This window comes from Gymnoscopelus microlampas (assembly GCF_963454915.1).
Source record: "Gymnoscopelus microlampas genome assembly, chromosome: 14".
In the NCBI taxonomy this organism is placed as follows: Eukaryota; Metazoa; Chordata; class Actinopteri; order Myctophiformes; family Myctophidae; genus Gymnoscopelus; species Gymnoscopelus microlampas.
Window position 1 is genome coordinate 10748773 of NC_139951.1, and position 25101 is coordinate 10773873.

Here is a 25101-nt window from a genome sequence, read left to right on the forward strand (position 1 = left end):
GTTTACGACTATCAGGTTTGATTGTCTGGCAATACAGTCTTGTCTTGCACCCTCCCAGGTTGCCTTCCAAGTAGAGATGTAATAACAGTGATTGCCATTAGGTGTAAAGCCGCCTGATTCTAACAACAACAACAAAAAAAATAATGTAAGCAACTGTTTTCATTTTTCATTTGCTCAAATTAATGACAGCATGATATAACAATGAAGAAAACCAGTAATGTTTCACTGACCACACTTTTGCTTCCTCTTCAGGTTTTCTTGCTCTACAGTTGTTGCACTGTTACATGTTGTCTGTAACTCGTTAAAACGGGTCCTCAACTGGTCACGCTCTTGAGCTATGTCGTTATATCTGGTCTGTAACTTGGCTCGGTCATCAGTCAGGTTGTTATACCTGTTCTGTAAGTCGTCAAATCTGGTCTGTAAGCTGGCCAGCTCTCGCTCTTGTATCAGTTTCTGGTCTGTATGGAAACAATATTTCCAAAATGGGAGATAAAACATTTATTTACAAAACAGTTTGGCTAGCACCCTCACAGCAAGAAGGTCCTGGGTTCATTAAGAGGAGGCTTTCTGTGTGTAGTTTGCATGTTTTCCTTGCATAATCTTTTCCCCAACACACTTTAGTGTACTTTACTGCAATGGTAACGCCCCAGGCAATTTTTATTGGATGTCGCTTCATTGGTTGGTGCCGCCCACACCAGGCGAGAAAGAACAGCACAGCTTTTTCAATGTAGCTGCAAATGTATTTGCCCTACTTTCATTGTGAAGTATTACGTGCATTTTCAAAATACAGTTTTTGAGGCAACAACGATGTAGGTACATTTACTTTCATTGTCACATGGGCTAATACTGTATGTGAAATTTATATCGTTGTATATACTCGAATAGCACTTAGTCAACAACTCGGCCATCGGACCTCTCGGCCAACGACTTTTGCTGTAAGAAGCCATTAATCTAAATGTTATCAGAAACAACTTTTGTTGTCTGCATTCTAACGTTGGTACTTTAAGTACATTTTGATACCAATACTTTTGTACTTTCACTCAAGTACATTTTGAATTCCGGACTTTTATTTGTAACAGAGTATTTCTGCATTGCAGTGTTGATACTTTTACTTAAGTAAAAAAATGGAGTACTTTTCCCACCACTGCGCGCACACACACACACACAGACACAGACACAGACACACACACACACACACACACACACACACACACACACACACACACACACACACACACACACACACACACACACACACACACACACACACACACACACACACACACACACAGGTGTTTGTACCTGGCATACAGCGCGGACTCTCGTACCCCCGGAGACACTGACACTGGAAGGACCCTTCGGTGTTCAGGCAGTGCCCGCCTTGCTCGCATGGATTGGCACCTGAAAACATCAATCGATACCAGTGTCGTCATGTTTTATATTAAGCTTATTCAATGCAAAGTCATACAAATAAAAACAATATTAATTCACCAAAAATACACAAAAGGTTAGAATAGGGAGATAAAGAGGTTTCCGCCCGACAGCAACGAGACACAGGTCGATTCCAGTGGTGTAAAGTACATTTACTCAAGTACTGTACTTAAGTACAATTTGGAGGTATTCTTTTACTTTACTGGAGTATTTCCAATTGTCAGTACTTTTACTTCTACTCCACTACATCTCAGAGGCAAATCATGTATTTTTACTCCACTACAATTAAATGAAAACTTTAGTTACTAGTTACTTCGTAGATTTTGATTATTATTACAAAATATATACAGTAACCACTTCAGCCCTATATACTGTACATTTCGGCCATTTGAAAATAGCCGATCTACAAGCTCTACTGAGCTTGTAGATCTGATATTTTCAAAAGATATCGATACATTTTGAAAACTATAAATGGGACATCTCTGCATAATGAGTACTTTTACTTTTGGTACTTTAAGTCCATTTTGATACCCATACTTTTGTACTTTTACTCAAGTCAATTTTTGATTCCGGACTTGCAACAGAGAATTTCTACATTTCAGTATTGATACTTTTACTTAAGTAAAAAATAAATTGTGAGTACTTTTTCCACCACTGGGCGATTCCCAAGAAGATCCAGTAAAGCCACTTACCCACAGTGCACTCGTTAATGTCCACGTTGCAGGCTGAGCCGGTGTAGCCGGGGGTACACGTGCAGACGGCCTTGCCGTTGACCGGGTTGGTGGTGCATTTGGAGCCTCTCGGACACGGGTTGCTGAAGCAGGCATCGCCGACGGGACGGAGCGGCCCTGAGAGCAAGAACAGCAGATACGACTGAACCTCTGGATATTTAGCAATACGTTTCACTTGTGTTAATAAGCTCTATTCACAGCAGCCATATTGTGAAGAAATTCACAGGTGTTACCAATGATACTAAAGAAGGCTCTGTTCCATTCTGGTCAAACATTCATGGTTCCTTAAGGGGTTTCCAAATGGCCCCTTACGGGTGTGTAGCTCTGAGAGTGTACAAATGGAACCAAAGGGTCCATTTGGTTCCATTTGTACACTCTCAGAGTTATGGGAGTCGTGGAAATTGAAAAATCTGAGAACCACTGTGCTACACTAAATGGAACAGAGCCTTCATTAGTATCATTGGTAACACCTGTGAAGGAAGTGATAATATGGCTGCTGTGCATAGAGCCTATTGAGGTCCTGAAGGGCCCCCGTTGTGGCCCACAAGGGGGGCCCAGACCTCTCCCCCCCCCCCCCCCCCCGGACGGAGCGGCAAAGATCACATTTACATTACTTTTTACTTTACTCAAGTACTGTACTTAAGCACAATGTTGAGGTATCTTTACTGTACTGGGGTATTTCCAATTGCAGTACATTTACTTCTACTCCACTACATCTCAGAGGCATATATCATACTTTTAATCGACTGCAATTACTTGAAAACTTTTGTTTCTAGTTACTTTGTAGATTTTGATTTGTCTGTCTGTCAACATGTCCTTTAAATCCTCACTTAAACCAAACAGCAAGGTACATTTAGCACCACTGACACTGTGGAAGTGGAATGTGATTGGAATTACTGGGTTGTGTTTAATGATTTCTATTTATAAATGCACAAACATTATACTGTGGGACATACAGTATATTTGACCATTTCTAAACAAACAGTGTTTGTATTTGACCTATGATGCAATCAGTTTCAATTCTTTTTCTGTAACTTTTTTTTTTGTTCCTAACTGAAGTGCAACCAGATACAAAATGTAACCGCTGTAACAGCTTCCATGTTCACAAACAAGAATCAAGAATAGAAGGTTTTATCCGTCACTATGCATATAGGAGCAGGAAGCAAAATGCAAGTATGTGTGGTCCTCTAAAAGGCAATGGTTCTCAAACTGTTCAGATTTAATCCCCAAAATAATCATATTTGAACTGGGGACCCCCCCCCCCCCTGACAAGCACTTGGAATTGTAGAAGTTGAGCAGATATTCCACAGATATTGTGAAAATAGCTGATCTTCAAGTTCAGCTATTTTAAAAATGTTTGCCTCTTTCTCAGTTAATATTTGACAATGTGGCCAATGTTTGACCATTTCTTCATAGTAGGAGTTTGTTGATTACTTTTGACGCAATAATGGTGTTATTCTATTATTATTATTTTAAAGGTATTAAAAAGTTCTTAAAAGTAATTAAATTGTCACTTTAGAAATGTCCACATACCCTGTATACACTTCTACTGTATGTTGGTTTGTTTACTGTTGAGCGAGAAAACAATGTCGCACATTTAGCAATAATCTGGGAACCCCCCTAAAATCATTTAGGGACCCCCAGGGGGTCCCAGCTCACAGGTTGAGAACCACTGCTCTACTGTATTGTGCCACAGCAACATACATTGAAACGAATAAGATAAAAAATACAATATATATATATGTATTAGGTTACTATAATAAGAAGCTCTCAGCAAGTATCCACATCAACATATAGCCTAATAGGCTCTATGCACAGCAGCCATATTATCACTTCCTTCCCAGGCGTTACCAATGATACTAATGAAGGCTCTGTTCCATTTAGTCTAGCACAGTGGTTTCCACGACCCCCATAACTCTGAGAGTGTACAAATGGGGCCTGATGGGGCCTGAGAGTGTACAATGGGGCCTGATGGGGCCTGAGAGTGTACAAATGGAACCAAATGGACCCTTACGGGTCCATTTGGTTCCATTTGTACACTCTCAGAGTTAGAGTTACACACCTGTAAGGGGCCATTTGGAAGCCCATGAGGGTCCCTGGACCCCAACTGTAGACCCACTGGTGTAGCAGTGTTTCCAGTGAGCCAACATGCACAATATCAGCACCCTGACTCTGTTTGACCAGAATGGAGCAGAGCCTCCATTAGTATCATTGGTAACACCTGTGAATGTCTTCATAATATGGCTGCTGTGAATAGAGCCTATAATGGCAAGAGAAAAAAGTACAAGTGTAACTTATAACTTTACCCCCTGTCCCCGTCTGTAGACTGGCCAGCTGCCGCTCTGCAGCCTTCAGCCTGGCTTCCATGGCACCAACCGTCATCAGAAATTCGCACGGTTCAAGCTGACAGATCTCTTCTGCGATCACCTCACTCATTTCACAGCAGCAAAACAGAAACATCGGTACAATTAGAAAGGCCTTCATTCTGTATTAATTTTGTTCTGTCTGGCCCTTAGTCAATACTGATCCTGTTTCAGACCTTTATACTTGCTGGTGAGACTCCTCCTGGTATTACCCAACCCCAGTATAATGTTGACAACTGAACAGAGCAGTTCTTTTTTAAGCGTGAAAGGCCAGTGATTGATCTAGCTTATGGGGAACTCCAAAGTGTGCACTGCAGTCCCCTGAACAGTGTCCATCCACCGTCGACCCACTATCTAGACAATTTTATGGGGAGAGATTTGTCTCAAAATCATTTGTGAATCCAATACCATGATGCACAAATATTCCATAATTTACAAATGTGTTTCCATGATTTACAAATGTGTGTGACTTTTGTAAAAATACATTTGTAGTTTTTGCAAAAGATAATTATACTTGTGTGTGCATTTATCATAAAATATCATTTGTAAGTAATCAATTATGCATTGTTGTACTATATCTGCATTTGTGAGTACACCAACACACCCATTCAGTTTTGAGACAAGCTTCACACTCTTTTGTTGAGATTCACTCACAAATGGACTGCCACTAATCAGGGAAGGGATTTAAGAAAAAATAGGTATTTGGGGGTAAAAGCTGAAAAAAAAAAAACAACAACACTGGTCCGGGATCTGCCATGACCATAGTCACATACAAAATGTAATAATTTGCACCTGGTTCTTCCGCATGGGAGCCAAGAGGAAATCCCCATTTGGCAGGGGAGATATTGGGTGTATGTAGGAGCTTCAGGAATGGCTACTTGTCAACCTGTTAGGTGTCGGACTCGTACCTAACACCAGGGAAAAGACACTAGTATAAAGTGGGGGCCTCCGGTCAACCATATAGAGTTTAAGACAAGTGGTTAGATATTGTTCACTTTAAATAGAATATCCGTTCCCATTACGTGTCGAAATACATGACTTTCAGATCAGCCTTTAAACTCTGCTTCCCTTAACCTTGGGTATACCTTGGACCCCTTATGGTAAATCCCAGGGCAGGTGATAACGGTCTCCATGTCTGCCTATAGACCATATTCACACGGCGGCCATGTTTCTATGAAGTCAATGAAAGTAGCCACCCTGGGTGGAGGCACTTTCAATGTTAAATTCCAATATGGCCGCCGTGTGAATATGGTCCATTAGGCTCTATGCACAGCAGCCATATTGTGAAGACATTCACAGGTACCATTGATGCTAATGAAGGCTCTCTTTCATTCTGGTCAAACAGAGTCAGGGTGTTGATATTGTGCATGTTGGCTCACTGGAAACACTCTGCTACACCAGTGGGTCTAAAATTTGGGTCCAGGGACCCTCATAGTTCCTTAAGGGGTTTCCATATGGACCCGTAAGGGTCTATTTGGTTCCATTTGTACACTCTCAGAGTTATTGGGGGTGTGGAAATAGAAAAATCTGAGAACCACTGTGCAACACGAAATGGAACAGAGCCTTCATTAGTATCATTGGTAACACCTATGAAGGAAGTGATAATATAGCTGCTGTGCATAGAGCCTATTAGGCCTACTAAACAATGGTCAAAGAAGAGAATAATTAATAGGAAAGAGAATAGTACAGCGGGGCTCATAAACCTTGCTTATAAGCTTACAATAATGAAGAATGAATCAAATCACTTTACTGCATAATGCTGTGTGTGTATTGCATATTAAAGTGACACATCTTGGGGACAGGATGTTACTGCAATACATACACACCTAAAGTTACTGGTTACTGGACGCGCATTGGGTCATGATAGGGCCTCGTGTGACACAGGAGAGGTCGACAGGACTGGTCACTCAGTGGCAAACAGGATGAAGAAATAGATGAGAATATAATCTGAATATAATCTGTAATTTGGTTGTGTTATACCGTAGAACCAATTATAAATTATGCTAAAGTGTGATATTAATGATCTGAACTCATTTTACCATGATATACTATGATTTTGACAAAGGGTTATTATTGTGAATTATTGTTGATTTAAGTCATTTTTTATCATTTTTATACTTTGGGACTATGAGTCAGTCATTCCTTAATATTACTTTATTGATCCTGAAGAAATAATCAAGAATTTGATTATATTATTTTGGTTTCTTTTATTTTCATACACACAGGCACACGCACACACATAGACTGGGTGTGAGGCACGAATGCTGGGATACAGAGACACACTCATATGGGAGATGTACTGGGCCATTACAAAACCACAGGGGGAGCGGGGTCAAGAAAGAGGATCTTGACTGTAATGAAGCAGAGTGGCAGATCCAATGCTGGACATGATGAAAATTATGATTATTTGAATAATGTAATTGAATCAACAGTATCGATCATGCTGAGGTATGAAACTATCTAATGGTATGAAAACAACACTGATAATGAAATGGAGAAGTGATCTGTTTCTTATAATATGAGTGATAGAATTAATTGTTTATTACAATAGAAATGTGGAATTAATCATGACTGATTGTTTTATGTTAACAAAGGACATCTGCATTTCAGTTTGGTTGTAACATAACCCTATAGAGTGATGATGAGAGATTACCAGACTTAAAGTCAGCTGGGGTCAGCCTGAAAAGTTTGACAAACAACAATTGAGGAACCATTAACCAAACTCATATTAACTGATATACTGATTTGTAACTTACGTGAGCAGACACACCCTATTACATGGGCACATTTCCCAATAATGACAACTACGGCAATCTTGTACACTCCCCCTTCTTGAGATTCTAACTCCCTTTTATGTGGAAGTTCATGACCTCTTACTTCCCTGTAACTGCTGTCAACTACATCAATGTGTCATCTTAGGTCACCAGGTCATTGAGTAAACTGTTTTTCATGGCATGGTTACGGGTGGTCCATGTCTGTCTCTTCTTGGCTAATGTGGAGTCTCGTGTGTTAAGTTATTTTCTGGCTCGAACCATGCCCTTTACATATTCTTCAGGTATGCCAGCATGAAAATACTACTGTCACAGAGATACGTAGTTACAAAAGGTCAAATACATTAGGGAGCCCTTGGTGTGACAATTGTCATGGCAGACCCCTGTGTTTGTGCCAATTTTGGTGCAGATTGGGGCAACGGTGCACCTGTGGCACCCCAGGGGGCCCTGATGTGACCCCTGAGGGCTTGTTTGGGAACCATGTTATTCAGATTCAGCACCCTTGAATTATGTAAAATAGTCAGCATCCCAACTTTTACCCCCAAATACCATTTTATTCTGAAATGCCTCCCGTCTAACTGATTAGTGGCAGTGCCCACCTGGCTGTAATTACCATGGGGTGGGGGTTGGGCAGTCCAAGCACACGTGTGGATCTGCAGGTACATTTGAGTGAATCTCACCAAAAGAGTGTGAAGCAGAAGCTTGTCTCAAAACTGAATGCGTGTGTTGGTGTACTCACAAATGCAGATACAATTCACACGCAGAATTGATTTACAAATGATATTTTATGATAAATGCGCCTGCACGTATAAATTAATTTTGCAAATTGCAAATTATATATTTACAAATAGTCATATATTTGTACAAATCATAGTACATGTATTTAAATGCCAACTTACAAGTTACAACTAAGTTTGCAGATAGGAATATACATTTTGTAAAAATGTTCCTAAAATGCGTGACGTTTGTCTCAAAATGATGTAACAGGAAAAAGGAATGTATGCGTGTATTAGTCTACTCACGAATGCAGACTCAACAATTGACACATTTGTAAATCATGGAAACACATTTGAAAATCATGGAATATTTGTGCATCATGGTATTGGATTCACAAATCACTTTGAGACAACTCTATCCCCATACCTTTCTGCCCCTGTGTCTCCATGCCCATCTGTGATACTAATCTCTGTGTTGTTTTGAGCTGTGCATTGCCTTCCAGAAAGAGCTGGTGCGAGGCTCTATGTCCAGGCTGTTGTTGTTTCAGTCAGAGGCAGAGGCTGTGAGACATTTTTGTTTAGTCTTCATGGCAGGTGTCCTTCTACAGTATGCTGACCACCTGGCCAACACATGACTGCCCATATCCCCCTGGAACGAATAGTAGCGGGATCACTGCATCTCCCCTTCCATCTATCGACAATAATATGGAGGAGAAATGTTGTTACGCCCCCTTTAACCTTGGCTCGCTCGCACAAAGGACCACAACATAAAGGAAATAGTCAGGTTTTTTCACACTTCGTGGAAGTTTATTGTACCATACAGCATATAACAGCAGGTGTGTAATATTTTATGCACCAGGAAATACTGTGTTGAATAATACTAGGAAGACTCATGACTTGCAACAAAAACCTAACTAAAATCCTAACAAAGTAAAGTGATGGGCTGGCCAAACTCAAAAAGTGGGGAGTCTGGTGAGCCAAACACTATGTGCTCGTCGTCTCAGCAGACTCCCATAAACTACCAAAACAAAACAACAAACTAAACTAATCGATAAGGAAAACTCATACCAAACAATACTTACGGCCAGCACATCGAAAATGAAAGAAACAACATACAAAAGTCAGGGGAACAAAATAACTGTTGCACGGTGCTGGGGGAGATAATGAGAGCTGGCCACAGCTAAAGCAAAGCAAAGCAAAGTTTGTTGTTTACCCAGGGTGTCGGACTAAGTACGAAACTTGTTTCCAGCCGGACCCTGCATAGAAGCCTTGCTCAAGGGCTATTCAGCGGTGATTTATGATCGATGTGATGAATTGGGGAATCGAACTAGGGACCTTCCGGTATCAAGGCCGCCCCTCCACTAGGCCACCGCTGCCACAAAGCTCACTTTATACCCTGGACCCTAATTCCTCATGAAGGACAGCTGGGACAGGGGCGGAGCAGCCAGCTCAATCACAGATGAGTGACAGCCACAGACCACAGCAGCAATGCAGAGTAGACACTGAAAAACAAAGAACCATTAGTGACCCAATAATAATATGAGCTAAACTGAGGTGTTTTAACTGTGCAAGCACATAACAAATGTATAAACAAAGTTCAATATAAAGAAAAGAAAATAAGCTGACGTGGTGTGTTTTCACACATCTCTGTGTAAGAGCTTATTACCTCCACTAAAAGTATTTGATTATAACTTTGTCATTACCCAAACGTATCTATCCAAGGTCAGGCCTATCATCACAGGCCCAATGCCTTGTTTATTCACAAAGTCATTGACATTACTGGCAAGTGGCAACGAGGAACTCCCCCAGCAAACAGAAGTGAACTCGGAACGCAAATCAGCCAAAGCAGTACTAATCCTTAATCATATTCCATCATATTCAAGGGCTTTTGGAGAGAAATGAGACAGACTCCAATCAGTTTAGAGCACTGCAGAGGGCAGGTGTGTGTGTGTATCTGTGTCCAGCTGACGCTCATTGACGCTCGTTAATGTTATATGCATTAAGGCAATTATTGCTTCTGCGCTGTCAAAAAGGTCAACATCTAATCTAAGATTGCATCAAAGCCATAGATCTTTTTACAAGCGACCCTCTCTGGGCTGGCTCTATATTTTGTTCAAGCTGTTGTTAATAAAAAATAATATATTTTCTTTTTATGATTTGTACTTTATTTTATTTTATTCTCCCCTGAGTAATAACATACAAATACAAACACAAACACATCAACAACAGCAAACAACAATCACATGAAACACATACAATTAATAATAATAATAATAATAATAATAATAATAATAATAAGGGTAATAATAATAATAATAGTAATAATAATAATAATAATGATAATAAACAAATACATTACAGACAACACATAAACATTGAAACAGATAATACAGTGCACAGAAGCATACAGCAGTCCACCTCAGCCATAGCCCAGGCATATATTTATCTAAAAAGATCCTTTTCCAGTAAACGTAGCTTACTTAGTGCCGGAAACGTCGTCAAAGTCCCTCAGCCATAGTCCAGGCAAATATTTATAATATTGATCTGGGCGGCTATTCAATCTTCTCTGCCTACCTGTTCATTCTGGCTTCTCTCCAGTGGTGGAAAAAGTACTCAAATTGTGTACTTAAGTAGAAGTATCAATACTGCAATGTAGAAATAATCTGTTACAAGTAAAAGTCTGGAATTCAAAATTTACTTGAATAAAAGTACAAAAGAATTGGCATAAAAATGTACTTCAAGTACCAAAAGTAAAATCATTATGCAGAATGTCCCATCCATTTCAAGTTTTCAAATGTATACACATCTTTTGAAAATAGCGGATCTACAAGCTCACAATGCGTCGCATCGCGACGCATTGTGAGCTCGTATCGGCTATTTTCAAATGGCCTAAATGTATATAGAGCTGAAGTGGTTAATGTATGTTTTGTATTAAAAATCAAAATCTACAAAGTAACTAGTAACTAAAGTTTTCAAATAATTGTAGTGGAGTAAAAGTACAATATTTGCCTCTGAGATGTAGTGGAGTAGAAGTAAAAGTATTGGAAATTGGAGATACTCAAGTAAAGTACAAAGACCTCAAAATTGTACTTAAGTACAGTACTTGAGTAAATGTACTTTCGACCACTGCTTCTCTCTGGCTGTGCTCTCATGCTGCTTGCTGTTGCTCTCCTCTGCTGTCATCGCCGTCTCCTGCCGTATCATCTGCTGTCTGTCGCTTACCTCGCTGTCTGCTGCTGCCCATGAAAATTCTCAATCCCACCGCCTCCCCGGCATGCACCTGTAGGCTCTGTTTCTAGATTCCCATTGGGGGTCTTAATTCATTCCCGGTAAATTCTATTTGGCATGTAACAATTATTAAAATGTTCATGCTTACAGGGAATGAATAGATTCAGAGCCCTGGCGCCAAACTCTGCTTCAGATATATGCTCAATTATGCTCAATAAAAATATATTCTAAATTGAATCCAAGAGTTGTCTGACTGAAATCTAAAAAGATCCTTTTCCAGCAAACGTAGCTTACTTAGAGCCGGAAACATTGTCAAAGTCCCGACATGTGTAGATGATAATGTCCCCATTTTAAGGTCATAATATTGTCCATCTTGTTAAGCAACCTACATGATAGTCACTCATAGGCGGCCAATTGTCCAAGAGAGGTGAACCAGAAAGACGGAACAGGCACAGATGAGGCCTTCCAGTCCTTAACCAACAGCCTCCTACCTAACATGAGGGCAGTCTGGATCCATTGGGCTAAAGGAGGAGATACCGTCCTTAAAGTAGTAGGGTCCCCCAGAATGAACAGCCTGGGGGAGAATAGAATGACCAGGCCTGTTATTCTCTCCAAACTCTCATGTATAGCAGACCAAGAGTCCTGGACTTTTGGACAGCTCCAGAGCATATGTACTGAAGTATCATCCCTATTCTGACACCTCCAACACTCAGCACCCTCAGTCAAGCCCACTCTGAAAGCCTTGATGGCATCCAGTATATTCTACAGTGGTGGAAAAAGTACTCAAATGTTTTACTTAAGTAATAGTATCAATACTGCAGTGTAGAAATAGTCTGTTACAAAGTCTCAACGACATGCAGTCACATTACTCACACCAATATCAAATATCTCCATTATGCAACTATGACGTAAAATGTTACATACATTGTTGGTTAGTAATGGATAAATGTTTCTTCGTTACTTCAACATTAAACACACAATTTGACATACATTGTGGGTAGTTGGCAATGAATATGGTATTGAATACATTGGAAGGGGTCCTCCTTGGGGCCAAAAAAGTTTGGGACTATTGCTGTACAGCACAGCACACAACCCAAAGTCTGTTAATACTTTGACTGCACACATCCCTGGGTACGGACCAGTCAACATAAATCACCAAATGAACACCATGACACAAAGCTACACTTAAAGGCCCACCTCATAATCCCCCAATGACTCCCATAGTTAAATAACAACATTCAGGTGTAAGGATATTTGCTTCCTGACACCAAAGTGCATCATGGGAAATCAACAGAGAGATTCAGCTTGTGCAAATCGGCACTGTTAGGCATCCATGGCAATGGTTTGTGTTGTGTGTGATGTCAGACCAGAGCTCTGGTCAGCTAATATAAAGCGCAGTATGCCTTAGTCGTAATGCGTATCGCAAAAAGCAATCAGACATCAACCGAAATGAGCAGTGCACCTAGAATGCGTAACCTGAAGTCCGGGCAGAAGGACAAAGTTCGGGAATTCATGTCCGTCACGCAGGCAGGGGAGACGGCAGCCATCCTCAGCCTGACACAGAGTGGCTGGAAAGTAGATCTTGCCGCAGACAGCTACTTCCAAAACCCAAACAACTTCAAACAATCCAAGAAAACCCTGCACGCCTCGACACTCGAACATCTCTACAACAAATACAAAGACAAGGAGGATGAGAACAAGATAGACGTTCATGGGGTCAAGAGGTTCTTTGACGACCTCGCCCTGGACCCAACCAGCATGAGCGTTCTGGTGGTGGCCTGGAAGTTCCGAGCTGCCACGCAGTGCGAGTTCAGCAGGAAAGAGTTCATGGAAGGCATGAATGAGCTAGGCTGTGACACTCCCACAAAGCTGAAGGCGAGCCTCCCCAAACTGGAGCAGGAACTAAGAGACAAAGACAAGTTCAAGGACTTCTACCAATTCACCTTTGGCTTTGCCAAGACCCCAGGCCAGAAGGGCTTAGACTCAAAGATGGCTGTGGACTACTGGAAACTGGTTCTGACTGGTCGCTTCAAGTTCTTAGACCTATGGAATCGCTTTGTACTGGATCATCACAAGCGACCGATTCCTCGGGACACCTGGAACCTGCTTCTGGACTTTGTCAATATGATAGCAAATGACATGTCAAACTATGAAGTTGAGGGGTCATCATGGCCTGTCCTCATAGACGACTTTGTAGAGTTTGCTCGGCCAATTGTGACAGGGGGCAAGAGCAAAACCAAGTAGTCCTGCCCTGGCTCCAAGCTAGGGGTTTAGTTTTAGTGTTTCTCCCATTTCTTTGGGGAATAGGCTACTACTTGTCAATAAGCCCCTAGGATTGTCCTGCCAATTCAATGAGAGACCGGGTCGTTGGGGATTGACCTGGAACAGCCCTATCCGTTTCTTTTTTTCCCCCCCTTTGCCTACAATTTGACTGGCAGGGAGGGCGTATACAATATTCCTCGCTGAGCAAGTGTGATGGCTTAGAGCTGCTACCCCCGGTCTGGTAGTGAAGAAGGGATGAAACCACCAGAACGTGTGTTTTCTGCACATGATAAGGTTTTGGTATGTCCTCTTATGTTGGAAATTGCGAATTGCTGTTAAATTCTGCATGCTTTTTTTCCTACTTGCATTAAGCAGTGACAAGATCAGGAGGAACCACAATGGGTTCAGTGGCGTTGCTCTCATGTCGCTCTCAGACTTCACGTGGCCAGCGTTATCGGTCGTCAATGATAAAGAGTAAGACACTTGGGCCCAAAAAAGTGTATACGTATATATTATATTTAATAAATACAGAATATATTTTTAAAAATGCATGGAGGCACTTTCTTGGCCTACCGGCAGCATGCACAAAAACAATCTGGCAATGAACCAGTATTTTGCGAGATCAACCCCAGACAAACAAAAAAACGCTTCTAGAGCTATAGCCAAGGCATAAAAACAGTAATGTACTGTATTTACACTTAAAAGGTTGTTGAATGTATGGTTCAACACAATCACATTCAGTCAGTGGTGAAAAAGAAAAAAAAGACACAGCCACGCTGTGAAAATGGAAAACGTGTGGAAGTAAAAGTACCTGAAAAGTGTTGGCTACTTAAGTACAGTAATTTTAGTAAATATCACTTACAGTACTTACGTTCACCCTCACTGCATTAGGGCTGAACAAGACGAGGTCTAATAATGGTGTGGCTTCCGTGTGGCCTGTCTATGACATCAAGTATTATGATGTCCGTCATCCCCATATCTGGGCAAAGTTTCAGTCAAATCCCTCTTCCATTGAGAAGAAAGGGAATTCCATCGCGCCTCAGCCAAGTCAAGGCCGGTCCTGGTGCGTCACAGGAGCGGGACACAACAAACATGGTAGGAAACACTTGCCCGAGCAATCAGCTCGGGCAAGTGCAATAAGCCTCTTTGTTAAAGGTAATGAGTATATATAGGACAAAAATACCTAGTCTATTATTAAAGGTGTTGGGTATATAGGACAAAAATACAGTCTTTTATTAAAGGTGCTGAGTATAAAGGAGCAAAAAATATTTTTGTCTATTTATTGTGGGATCGCTTTAGCGATCATTGTGGGATCGCTTTAGTGATCCCATGTTATCTTCACTATTTATTATTATTATTATTATTCCGCCTGTGAAGAGGACCGTCTTAGCGGCTGGAAGGATGTACAGAGGCACTTGTAGGATGTAACCCGAAGGTGTATTTGTTTCACCAACACAGATCAAAACATACCAAGACATTTAGCTGAATCACTCAATCCTGGTGGTGGTCACAGTCTGCTCTCTGATGAAATGGCAGCTGCTTTTTATACCCAGCTGAAGCTAATCAGTCTGGACTATACCATTACTGCACCATTCACAGGGTTGTTCTAAGACATTATAAATATCTAACGAAACATAAATACATGTACATAAATAGCCTTAAAACACAAGTATTACAAGTCTCATTAACTACACAGGTTATTCAATAATTCCTTCTTCACACTACAACATCATTTACCATTCACACCACCACATCATAACCCCCCCAGCTATCCTAATATGGTCCAGCCCAATCATGCTGAAACACACAGGCAATTGTTAGGTATTCAATCAGACCTTAACAATAAAACTTATATTGCACCTCAACCATATTGCACCGAGTCTCCATTGCACCTATAACACACATTACACTTGCCCATCATGATTGTCAACACCTTCTCCCCAGGTGGAACTCGTTGGCTGAGTGGCCATCTCAGTCATCAGGGAACAAATCAATGTATTCAACAATAAAATAATGACTGTGCAAGATACGCTGTGCAAATTACTAAAGTGCTAATACAGTACTTTGTGCAATTAAATCAACTTGGGTTCACAATATATGCGCAACATTTGTAACAGAGGTCCTCTCTGTTACACCGCCCTTCATACCCATTCATTTCAATGGAGAAATGGTCAGTCAGTGATGTCATCGTGTATGGTACTCTAATGACGTCATCATGTCTCTGTAATGACATCATCTTAGCGATCCCACACTGTTTCTTCAGGAACAGTACTTTCTAGTATACTATATAATATTGAGGATGTTTCCATCCTCCGTTGACTTCCAGTATTAAAGAAGTTTTAAAAAGTAAACAAGACTGGACCTAATAACAGTGTGCTGTGGCTCCATGTGGGATCCGTCTATGATGTCAGTCTTCTATGACGTATGAGCATCCCTATGATGCAGTTTTGGTCAAGATTTCGGCACAATCCAACCACTGTTCAAAACTTTATTCTCAAAAAGACAAGTTGAGGCTAAACCAATGTCAATCAAAGAACAATAAAATGCAATCCTTCGATCTTTAAAATGTGTTGATTGGTTTATTGATTTGATTGATTGATTGACAATTGTGTTGACTGTGTTTTATGCTTCACGGAAGCGTAAAACAATAATTATTGACTTGGTGGGGTGCGTAGAAAAGACATACAGAAAAATAAAATAAAATATAGCTGCAAGCAGCGATAATACGGGGCCAGGAGAGAGAAAGAGAAATGATAATTCCTTTAACAGGTCAGTTCATGAAAGTCCTTGCGGTCTTGTTTCCAATGAGAGCCTGTGAGCAATTAGGGGTTAAGAGTCTTGCTCAGGGACAAATTTCATTTCATCGACACATTTGCTGATCTGGCCTGGAATCGTACCTGGGGCAACCAGAGCCTCTGGCTCCCTAGGCGGGCTCACTAACCACTCAGCTATGGCCGCCCCTCAGAGAGAGAGAGAGAGAGAGAGAGAGAGAGAGAGAGAGAGAGAGAGAGAGAGAGAGAGAGAGAGAGAGAGAGAGAGAGAGAGAGAGAGAGAGAGAGAGAGAGAGAGAGAGAGAGAGAGAGAGAGAGAGAGAGAGAGAGAGAGAGAGAGACACACACACACGGAATAGATTGAAGAGACAGACATGGAAACTGAATAGATTGAAGAGAAAGACATGGAAACGGAATAGATTGAAGAGAGAGAGCTATGGAAACGGAATAGATTGAGTCATATTTTTTGCAATTCAACTTAAATGAATCTGCATCAAGTGAGGCTTGAACCGGCAACCTTGCTGTCGTGAGGCACTCTTAGGTAGCTGCAACACTACCTATAGTGCTATAGCTTTGTCCAGGCTGATATTGTCTGTTGAGGATCACAAACTCTTGCCTTCTGTCATGACCCAAGCCCCTGTTTCACTAACACTAAGATCACTCGTTCACAAACCATTTACCAATGAAGAAATTGTACATCTCCTCAGAAGCAAAACTAGTGAAAGTAGCCGATCTACAAGCTCACAAACCATTAAAAGTTGTCAGATTGTACATCGGCTATTTTCACAATGAATTATGTTATACATTGAAAAAACACTCTCATTGCTATCTGAAAAGTTGTGAGATTGTAGATCAGCTATTTTCACAATGAAGTATGTAAAAAACACTCAATTAAGTATTTCATGTTATCTTTAACAATTGCAGATGTATTCATTGATAGTCATGTTGTGTGAAATGCAACTTAGATGAAGTCTGCACCAAGTGAGGCTGGAACCTGTGACCTTGAGGTTGTGAGACATACACTTAAGCGGGACGCTATTGGACCAACAGACAAACCTCTGAAAAAAGAGATCACACTGATCATACAGTTTCACGCAAATAGCTGAAAAATCCTGGGTTTAAGTGTTTTTCAAACTGCTCAAGATTGCCGACAATCTAAGGGCGGTGCTTACTGGTCAACGTGATAGATGTGTTCCTCATTAGTCAAGGCACATGTGTAAGCAGGTCTAATGGCTGTCGGCCAAACGAGGCATGACTTTTGCCTGTTTAAAGTTTGCATTTTCAAAAAATTGCCATAGCGCCCCCGTTTGACCAATTGGAGTAAGATTGGTTTCAGTGATATTTGGAATGGCCCTTTACATTTTTGCAAAGTTTCAAAGAATGGTAAGTCTGCATGTATGTGTTAGGGGCAGATGAATAATTGTCATAAAACTGCAATATTCATTGGCTCATTAAAGCTTCATTTTTTCACTTATGGAAAATCCGCTGCAAACGTTTGTCGGCATAGGTCCAAAGTTCATGTGTAAAACGTTTCGTGCAGATTGCTCAAAAATCCCAGGAGGAGATAGGTTTTAAATGTTTTTCATATAATTCAAAATGGTGGGAGATCTAAAGGTCAGAGGTCAAAAGTCAGAGTGTGAAAGTTGTTCAGCATGAGGAGACGCATATGTGTATTGAAGTTTCATGGCTGTAGGTCAAATAGGGCATGAGTTGTACCTGTTCAAAGTTGGCATTTTTCAATTGAGTGCTATAGCGCCACCTTTTGACGAAAGATTGTGAGAATTATTTCTTGATCGTTTTTCATGACCATCTATCATATGGCCGAGTTTCGTAAAAAGCGACAGCACGGTTCAGCCAGAACTGCGAAAAGTGGCAGAAGAAGAAGAAACGGAATAATGCCAATAACAAAACGGGTCCATGCTGGAAGCCTGGCCCCGTAATAATAAATCATACAATTTCCAATGTAATAGACAACTAAAAGAGCAAAAAAACACGTGGGTACTGTACAGTATATGGAACCCGTTAAATGGACTTGAATATTATTATTAAAGGGTGATTTGGAGACAGGATGATAATCATTTAGATAATCGACAAAAAAATAACAACTTTATGCAGAGGACAATGTGTGCAGATTTCCAATGATTTATAATTAAGTGTGCCTACCATGTTAATGGTAGAGGCACACTTATTGAGATCCGCCGGATTTATTAATCCATAATATTTAACGCACCAAAATTCGGTCGTCCGTACAGGCCGCACGGTTTACACTACCGCCGCAATATATATATCAAAACGTGCGGCTTGGCCGGGAATAGTGTGCTCGGAAATTAATTTCCGTTACGAGTTACCATGGCGACGTTATTAGCAAAAAACAGCGAAACTCCGCCCCTTTTGGCCGCACGTACCGCGCAAAACGCTTCTCCTCCCACACGGTTTACTCGTTAGTCGCAATGTATATATCAAAACGTGCGGGACGACCGTCCCACTTACCGCATTACTTTTTTCGCCGTTTCGCGTTACCACGCCCACGTTATTAGCAAAAACATGTAGCCGCGCCCCCTTTCAGTCCCAAATTCAGACTCATTAAGTGTGCCTGCCATGTTAATGGCAAGGGCACACTTGTTGAGATCCGCCAGATTTATTAATCCATAATATTTCACGCCGCAAAAGTTCGTCCGTCCGTACAGGCCGCACGGTTTACACTACCGCAACAATATATACATCAAAACGTGCGGCTTGGTCGGGAATCGTGTGCTCGGAAATGATTTTCCGTCACGCGTTACCATGGCGACGTTATTAGCAAAAAACCTCGAAACTCCGCCCCTTTTGGCCGCACGTACCGCGCAAAACGCTTCTCCTCCCACACGGTTTACTCGTTAGTCGCAATGTATATATCAAAACGTGCGGGACGACCGCCCCACTTACCGCATTACTTTTTTCGCCGTTTCGCGTTACCACGCCCACGTTATTAGCAAAAACATGTAGCCGCGCCCCCTTTTCAGTCCCAAATTCACACTCATTCTGACTTGACTTACTCTTCATCATCATCCTCCATTCACACCCATGTTAACCATCATCATCCTCACTCCCCCATTCACTCCCATGTTAACGGTTACAGGGAGGGGGGGAAACCACCCAGAGACTCTAGGGCTCCTGCTATAATCCATGTGGCAGCTGTAACCACCAATGAGCTTCGTGTGTTGAAGCTCCGCCCCCTCTGCCTTCCTATTGGCCGAGCTTTAAATGGCCGTAACTTCTGTTTGCAGCATGGTACCGCCCCCAAACTTTGTCATGGACTTTATTTTTTTACGAACTTTTTTTTTTTCCAAATTTTTTTTTTTTCCGACAAATTTTTTTTTTTCTTAATTTTTTTTTTCGATTTTTTTTTTTTTTTACACCAAAACACTTTTTGAAGGGTATGCAACTCGATGGTCCAACCCGGACTTGGACCTCTTCACTTCCGCTTTGAAAAGTGGCCAAAATGCTCTGAAACTTCGCCTACCCCCCCTAAATTGGGTTCTGCGAACACAACCGTCACAACAGGAAGTGGATTTATCACTTCCGGTTTTGAAAAGTGCCCAGAATGCTCCCAAACTTCGCCTACCCCCCCTAAATGAGGGACTGCGAACAATTGTATATTTGCCACTTTTTGCGTCAGACCTTCAGAAGTGGGCGAAACAAGCACTCAAACCATGTATTCACTTCCGGTTTCTGAACATTTCCCGAAATGCTCCCAAACTTTGCCTACCCCCCCTAAATGGGGGACTGCAAACAATAGTATAATGGGCACTTTTTGCGTCAGACCTTCAGAAGTGGGTGAAACAAGCACTCAAACCCATTTAAGTAATTGTTTATATATTTCTAAAAATTATTACATTTTTTTAAAATCTTGTTTTAGATGCTCATTTTTACTTTCCATTTTTCTGTTTTTTAATTTTCCTTTTTTGACTTTCCGTTCATTTTTTATTAATTTTTGAAAAAATATTTTGCTGTTTTTATCTTTACTTTTTTGGCCGCCCGAGGGGATAAAAATGCTACTCCTCCCACACGGTTAACACGACCCCGCCAATGTATACATCAAAACGTGCGGGACGACCGGCCCACTTACCGCATTACTTTTTACACCGTTTCGCGGTACCACGGCGACAAAACCCCCAGCCAACGCAGGCACACTTAAATTTTCGTAGGAAATTTCTTTCTAGTTCTCACTTGACTTACTCTTCATCATCATCCCCCATTCACACCCATGTTAACCATCATCATCCTCACTCCCCCATTCACTCCCATGTTAACGGTTACGGGGAGGGGGGGAAACCACCCAGAGACTCTAGGGCTCCTGCTATAATCCATGTGGCAGCTTTAACCACCAATGAGCTTCGTGTGTTGAAGCTCCGCCCCCTCTGCCTTCCTATTGGCCGAGCTTTAAATGGCCGTAACTTCTGTTTGCAGCATGGTACCGCCCCCAAACTTTGTCATGGACTTTATTTTTTTACGAACTTTTTTTTTTCCGATTTTTTTTTTTTTTTTCAACATTTTTTTTTTTTTCTTATTTTTTTTTTACGAACTTTTTTTTTTCTAATTTTTTTTTTTTTCACCAAAACACTTTTTGAAGGGTATGCAACTCGATGGTCCAACCCGGACTTGGACCTCTTCACTTCCGGTTTGAAAAGTGCCCAAAATGATCTGAAATTTCGCCTACCCCCCCTAAATTTGGGTATGCGAACACAACCGTCACAACAGGAAGTGGATATATCACTTCCGGTTTGGAAAAGTGCCCGAAATGCTCCGAAACTTCGCCCACCCCCACTAAATGGGGGACTGCAAACAATAGTACAAATGGGCACTTTTTGCGTCAGACCTTCAGAAGTGGGTGAAACAAGCACTCAAACCCATTTAAGTAATTGTTTATATATTTTTAAAAATTATTAAAAAAAATTCAAATGTTGTTTCAGATGCTCATTTTCACCTTAAATTTTTCAGTTTTTTAATTTTCCTTTTTTGACTTTCGGTTTATTTTTTATGAATTTTATAAACATTATTTTGCTGTTCTTTTCTTTACTTTTTTGGCCGCCCGAGGGGATCAAAATGCTACTCCTCCCACACGGTTGACACGGCCCCGCCAATGTATACATCAAAACGTGCGGGACGACCGGCCCACTTACCGCATTACTTTTTACACCGTTTCGCGGTACCACGGCGACAAAACCCCCAGCCAACGTAGGCACACTTAAATTTTCGTAGGAAATTTCTTTCTAGTGTAATCTGCATCTCAACATCTGTGAAAAATTACACTGGTTGACACTCACTGGTTGAGCTCAAGGAGTGTAGATTTTGGACCAGTGTTTGTCAGTCAGTATTAACCAATCGCCCAGGTCTGCAAAGGGTGCATGCTTCTAGGTCTCATGCCCTAATGCGCATGCTCTTTGTCATCAAGATGATAACCAAATCCAGAAGGAGGGTGTACTTCCGAGGGAATACACACTGGGTGAGCAACTTACATTGAAATGAGTGGGCAGGTATTTTCTTTCCCTCTCCAGGTCTTTAATGACTTTAAGTTACCCTTTTGTCGTACTTCATAACGAAATAACATCACATGGATGCACCTGGGACGTATCATCAGTGTTGTTGTAGCCTGGGGTCAACAGGTGTTTCGGGTCTCGCAACATATACCCTCGCCCAGGTGACCCAGCCGGGGTTGATCAAGCCCCGATTTACGTCCCAGGTAGCTACCCACGGTCAGTCCTCTTAGGGCAAGACAGTGCCACTCGGGACTGAGGGAGAAGAGAGGCTCTGGTATGTGGACATGTGGAGAGCTGGGCTCTGTGGATGGCCTCCTGGCCGGGCTCCTCCTCCGTCTCACCAGGTCCAGGACCTGAGCGTTGCACCAGACTCCCCCGCTCCAAACATTTCATTCTGGCGTAATGGTTTCTTGGGTCGTGGTGGTACTGCAGGCTCCCCTTGCGGCTTGCTTGAATGGCCCTCCTTAAAAGCCTCACCGTGGATTTTTGGGCTTCTTCCTCACGGACGACACAGGCTGGGACGCCAACCCATACTGCTCCCGGATGCCATCTACATTCCGGCTGTCACCCGTCTCTGCGGTGGTCACCAAACTATTCCTGGTTGTCACGTAGTCTATTCCTATGAGCCACTATAAATAGAATAACTAGGCCCTCAGTTGTGGAACTGTATAGACACATCACTAAAGTCATCACTATCCTCGCCAATATTTAAGAAAAAATATATCTTATTTCTTCCTCACTGTAGTCTAAATGATTTAGTTCAGATGTGAAGCCTTACTCATTAGTTCTTCTGTCTTTTTCATTCTGTGTATTTACATTTCTTTATCGCACTGCTGGTCCCCTTGTAAGCTTAATTATTTTGTATTGTTCTTATTGAACTTGTAGTGTATTTCTTTAATTGTCTCTTCTACTGTATTAAGGAAAGGATTCTAAATAAGCCTATTGGCTTCTTCCTTTACTTGCACAATAACTTTTTTTTTGATATGTAGTTTCTATTTACAATTACAATTACAATGTGCTAATAAAACTAAACTAAACTTATATACTGTGCCTCAATGGTATTAACCAGGAATCCTTCCTACTTCCACTGTAAACCACCATGCTGGCTTCTTAATTCTGACACGGAACAGCGGCGCTAGCAGTGATGGTCCGACAGCGCATTCCTCCGACAGCGCAGCGCTCCGACGTTTCAATACTAAACCCGAACCAAACCCGCACCCTAACCCTAACCGCACGCGGATGCCACATAGTCGGAGAAAAGGTCTGTCGGATTATCGCATGCCTCCCGCAGTGATGTACCGTGTAGCTAACAGTTAGCTTTCCGTTAGGCATTTGATGAGCTGCAAGGGCACCTGCACAAATCTGCGTTGTTGAGTATTTATGGCAACGGTTTGTGTTCTGTGTGAAATCTGACCCAAGCTGTAGTCAGCCTATATAAGGTTCTGTATGCCTATATGCATACAGACATACATTACATGACATGAGTAATGATACTATTAAAGCACTCTCCATTTCCCCTTGACTGAATTAATTGCATACACGATAGTCAAAACGTAACATTCATAAGCTGAAGTCATTGCCAAAGAATAGGTTTAGGCAGTTCATGTCTTTCACGCCGGCAGGGTTAGAGGACAGCCGTGTACTGCCTGACACAGACTGACTGGAAACTACACGTTACTACAGACAACTACATCCACAACCCAGACCTCTATTATAAAGAGTCCATGAGAAACAATGTGGATCGCAAGAAGCTGGAACAGCTCTACAACAGATACAAAGACCCCCAGGACGAGAACAAGATAGGCATTGATGGGATCCAGCAGTTCTGTGATGACCTCGCCCTGAACCCAGCCAGCTTGAGCGTTCTGGTGGTGGCTTGGAAGTTCCGAGCCGCCACGCAGTGCGAGTTCGGCAGGAAAGAGTTCATGGACGGCATGAGCGAGCTAGGCTGTGACACTGCCAAGAAGCTGAAGGCGATCCTCCCCAAACTGGAGCAGGACCTGAAAGACCCGGCGAAGTTTAAGGACTTCTACCAGTTCACCTTCAGCTTTGCCAAGAACCCGGGCCAGAAGGGCTTAGACCTCGAGATGGCTGTGGATTACTGGAAACTGGTTCTGACCGGTCGATTCAAGTTCTTAGACCTCTGGAACCGCTTTCTATTGGAACATCACAAGCGGTCGATTACTAAGGACACCTGGAACCTGCTTCTGGACTTTGGCAATGTGATAGCAAATGACATGTCAAACTATGACGGGGAAGGAGCGTGGCCTGTCCTCATAGACGACTTTGTCGAGTTTGCTAGGCCGATTGTGATGGAGGGGAAGTGCAAAGCCATATAGTCCTGCCCGAGCTCCAAGTTAGAGGTGCAGTTTTTGTCTTTCTCCCATCTCTAATCTGATTTATACAACGTGGCCCTGTAGAGGTGAGCCATCTACACAATGGGCCTGTCTGTTTTTATCCGGGGCTAATCTCGCAAACCACTGGACAAATCTGTGAACTTTCTTGTGCATGATGCCAGTAGGCCCAAGGACCTCCCTCCACACATTTTTTGTTGCATACTGTATATTGTTAATATTGTTTGAAATAACTAACATTAATCTAACATACATAAATGGTAAATGGTGGATTTATGTAGCGCCTTTATCCAAGGCGCTTTACAATGATTGTGCATTAGATTCACACATTCATACACCGATGGCGGAGGATACCATGCAAGGCAGCAACCTGCTGTTCGGGGGCAATTAGGGGTTCAGCGTCTTGCTCAAGGACACTTCGACACTAACTCTGGGGGAGCCCAGGATCGAACTGTGAACCTTCCGGTTCCCAAGCGGCCGCTGTACCTCCTGAGCCACTGCCACGTTTAATGATGGGAGTGAATCGCAGTCAGTTCGTGCTGAAATTAGACTACTTGTCAATAAGCCTTTATGTAGGTTGTGAGACTGTCAACTGAATGAGAGACTATTGTTGGAGAGGGACCGGTGAGGGTGTTTTATGGCGCTGCACAATGGGGGTGATCCGTCTATTAGAGGGTCTGTGCACAGTATGTTTGCGTATGTGTGGACTGATATCGCCACATCTCTCGTGCATGCTGCCAATAGGCCAAGGAAGTAAATCCAGAATATTGTTTACCTATTGCAATTTTTGTTTCCTGTGTGAATTATCTATAATATTTTGTTCAGTTCATAATTCTCACATCCAGAGATCCACATGGAAGTCACGCCGTTATTAGATCACATCTCGTTTTGTTTTGTTTGTTTTTTTGCTGCCATTTGACTGCCAGGGTGTCTAGTATTCTTGTCTGGTGATGTC

General features: G+C 42.0%; 1 protein-coding gene and 1 pseudogene across 2 annotated transcripts; both read left to right on the forward strand.

Annotated features, from left to right (window-relative positions):
• Window positions 1-12707: 12707 nt before the first annotated feature.
• Window positions 12708-13484, forward strand: LOC311060030 (DCN1-like protein 2; the record flags this gene model as incomplete). The annotated part of the gene is made up of 1 exon (XM_084078153.1): window positions 12708-13484. The coding sequence occupies one exon, from the start codon at window positions 12708-12710 to the stop codon at window positions 13482-13484; it is 777 nt and encodes a 258-aa protein (XP_083934279.1).
• A 9908-nt stretch (window positions 13485-23392) lies between these two features.
• On the forward strand, window positions 23393-24131 carry LOC311060561 (DCN1-like protein 2; annotated as a pseudogene). Its single transcript has one exon. The product of its transcript is annotated as a DCN1-like protein 2 (transcript).
• The last annotated feature ends 970 nt before the right edge of the window (window positions 24132-25101 follow it).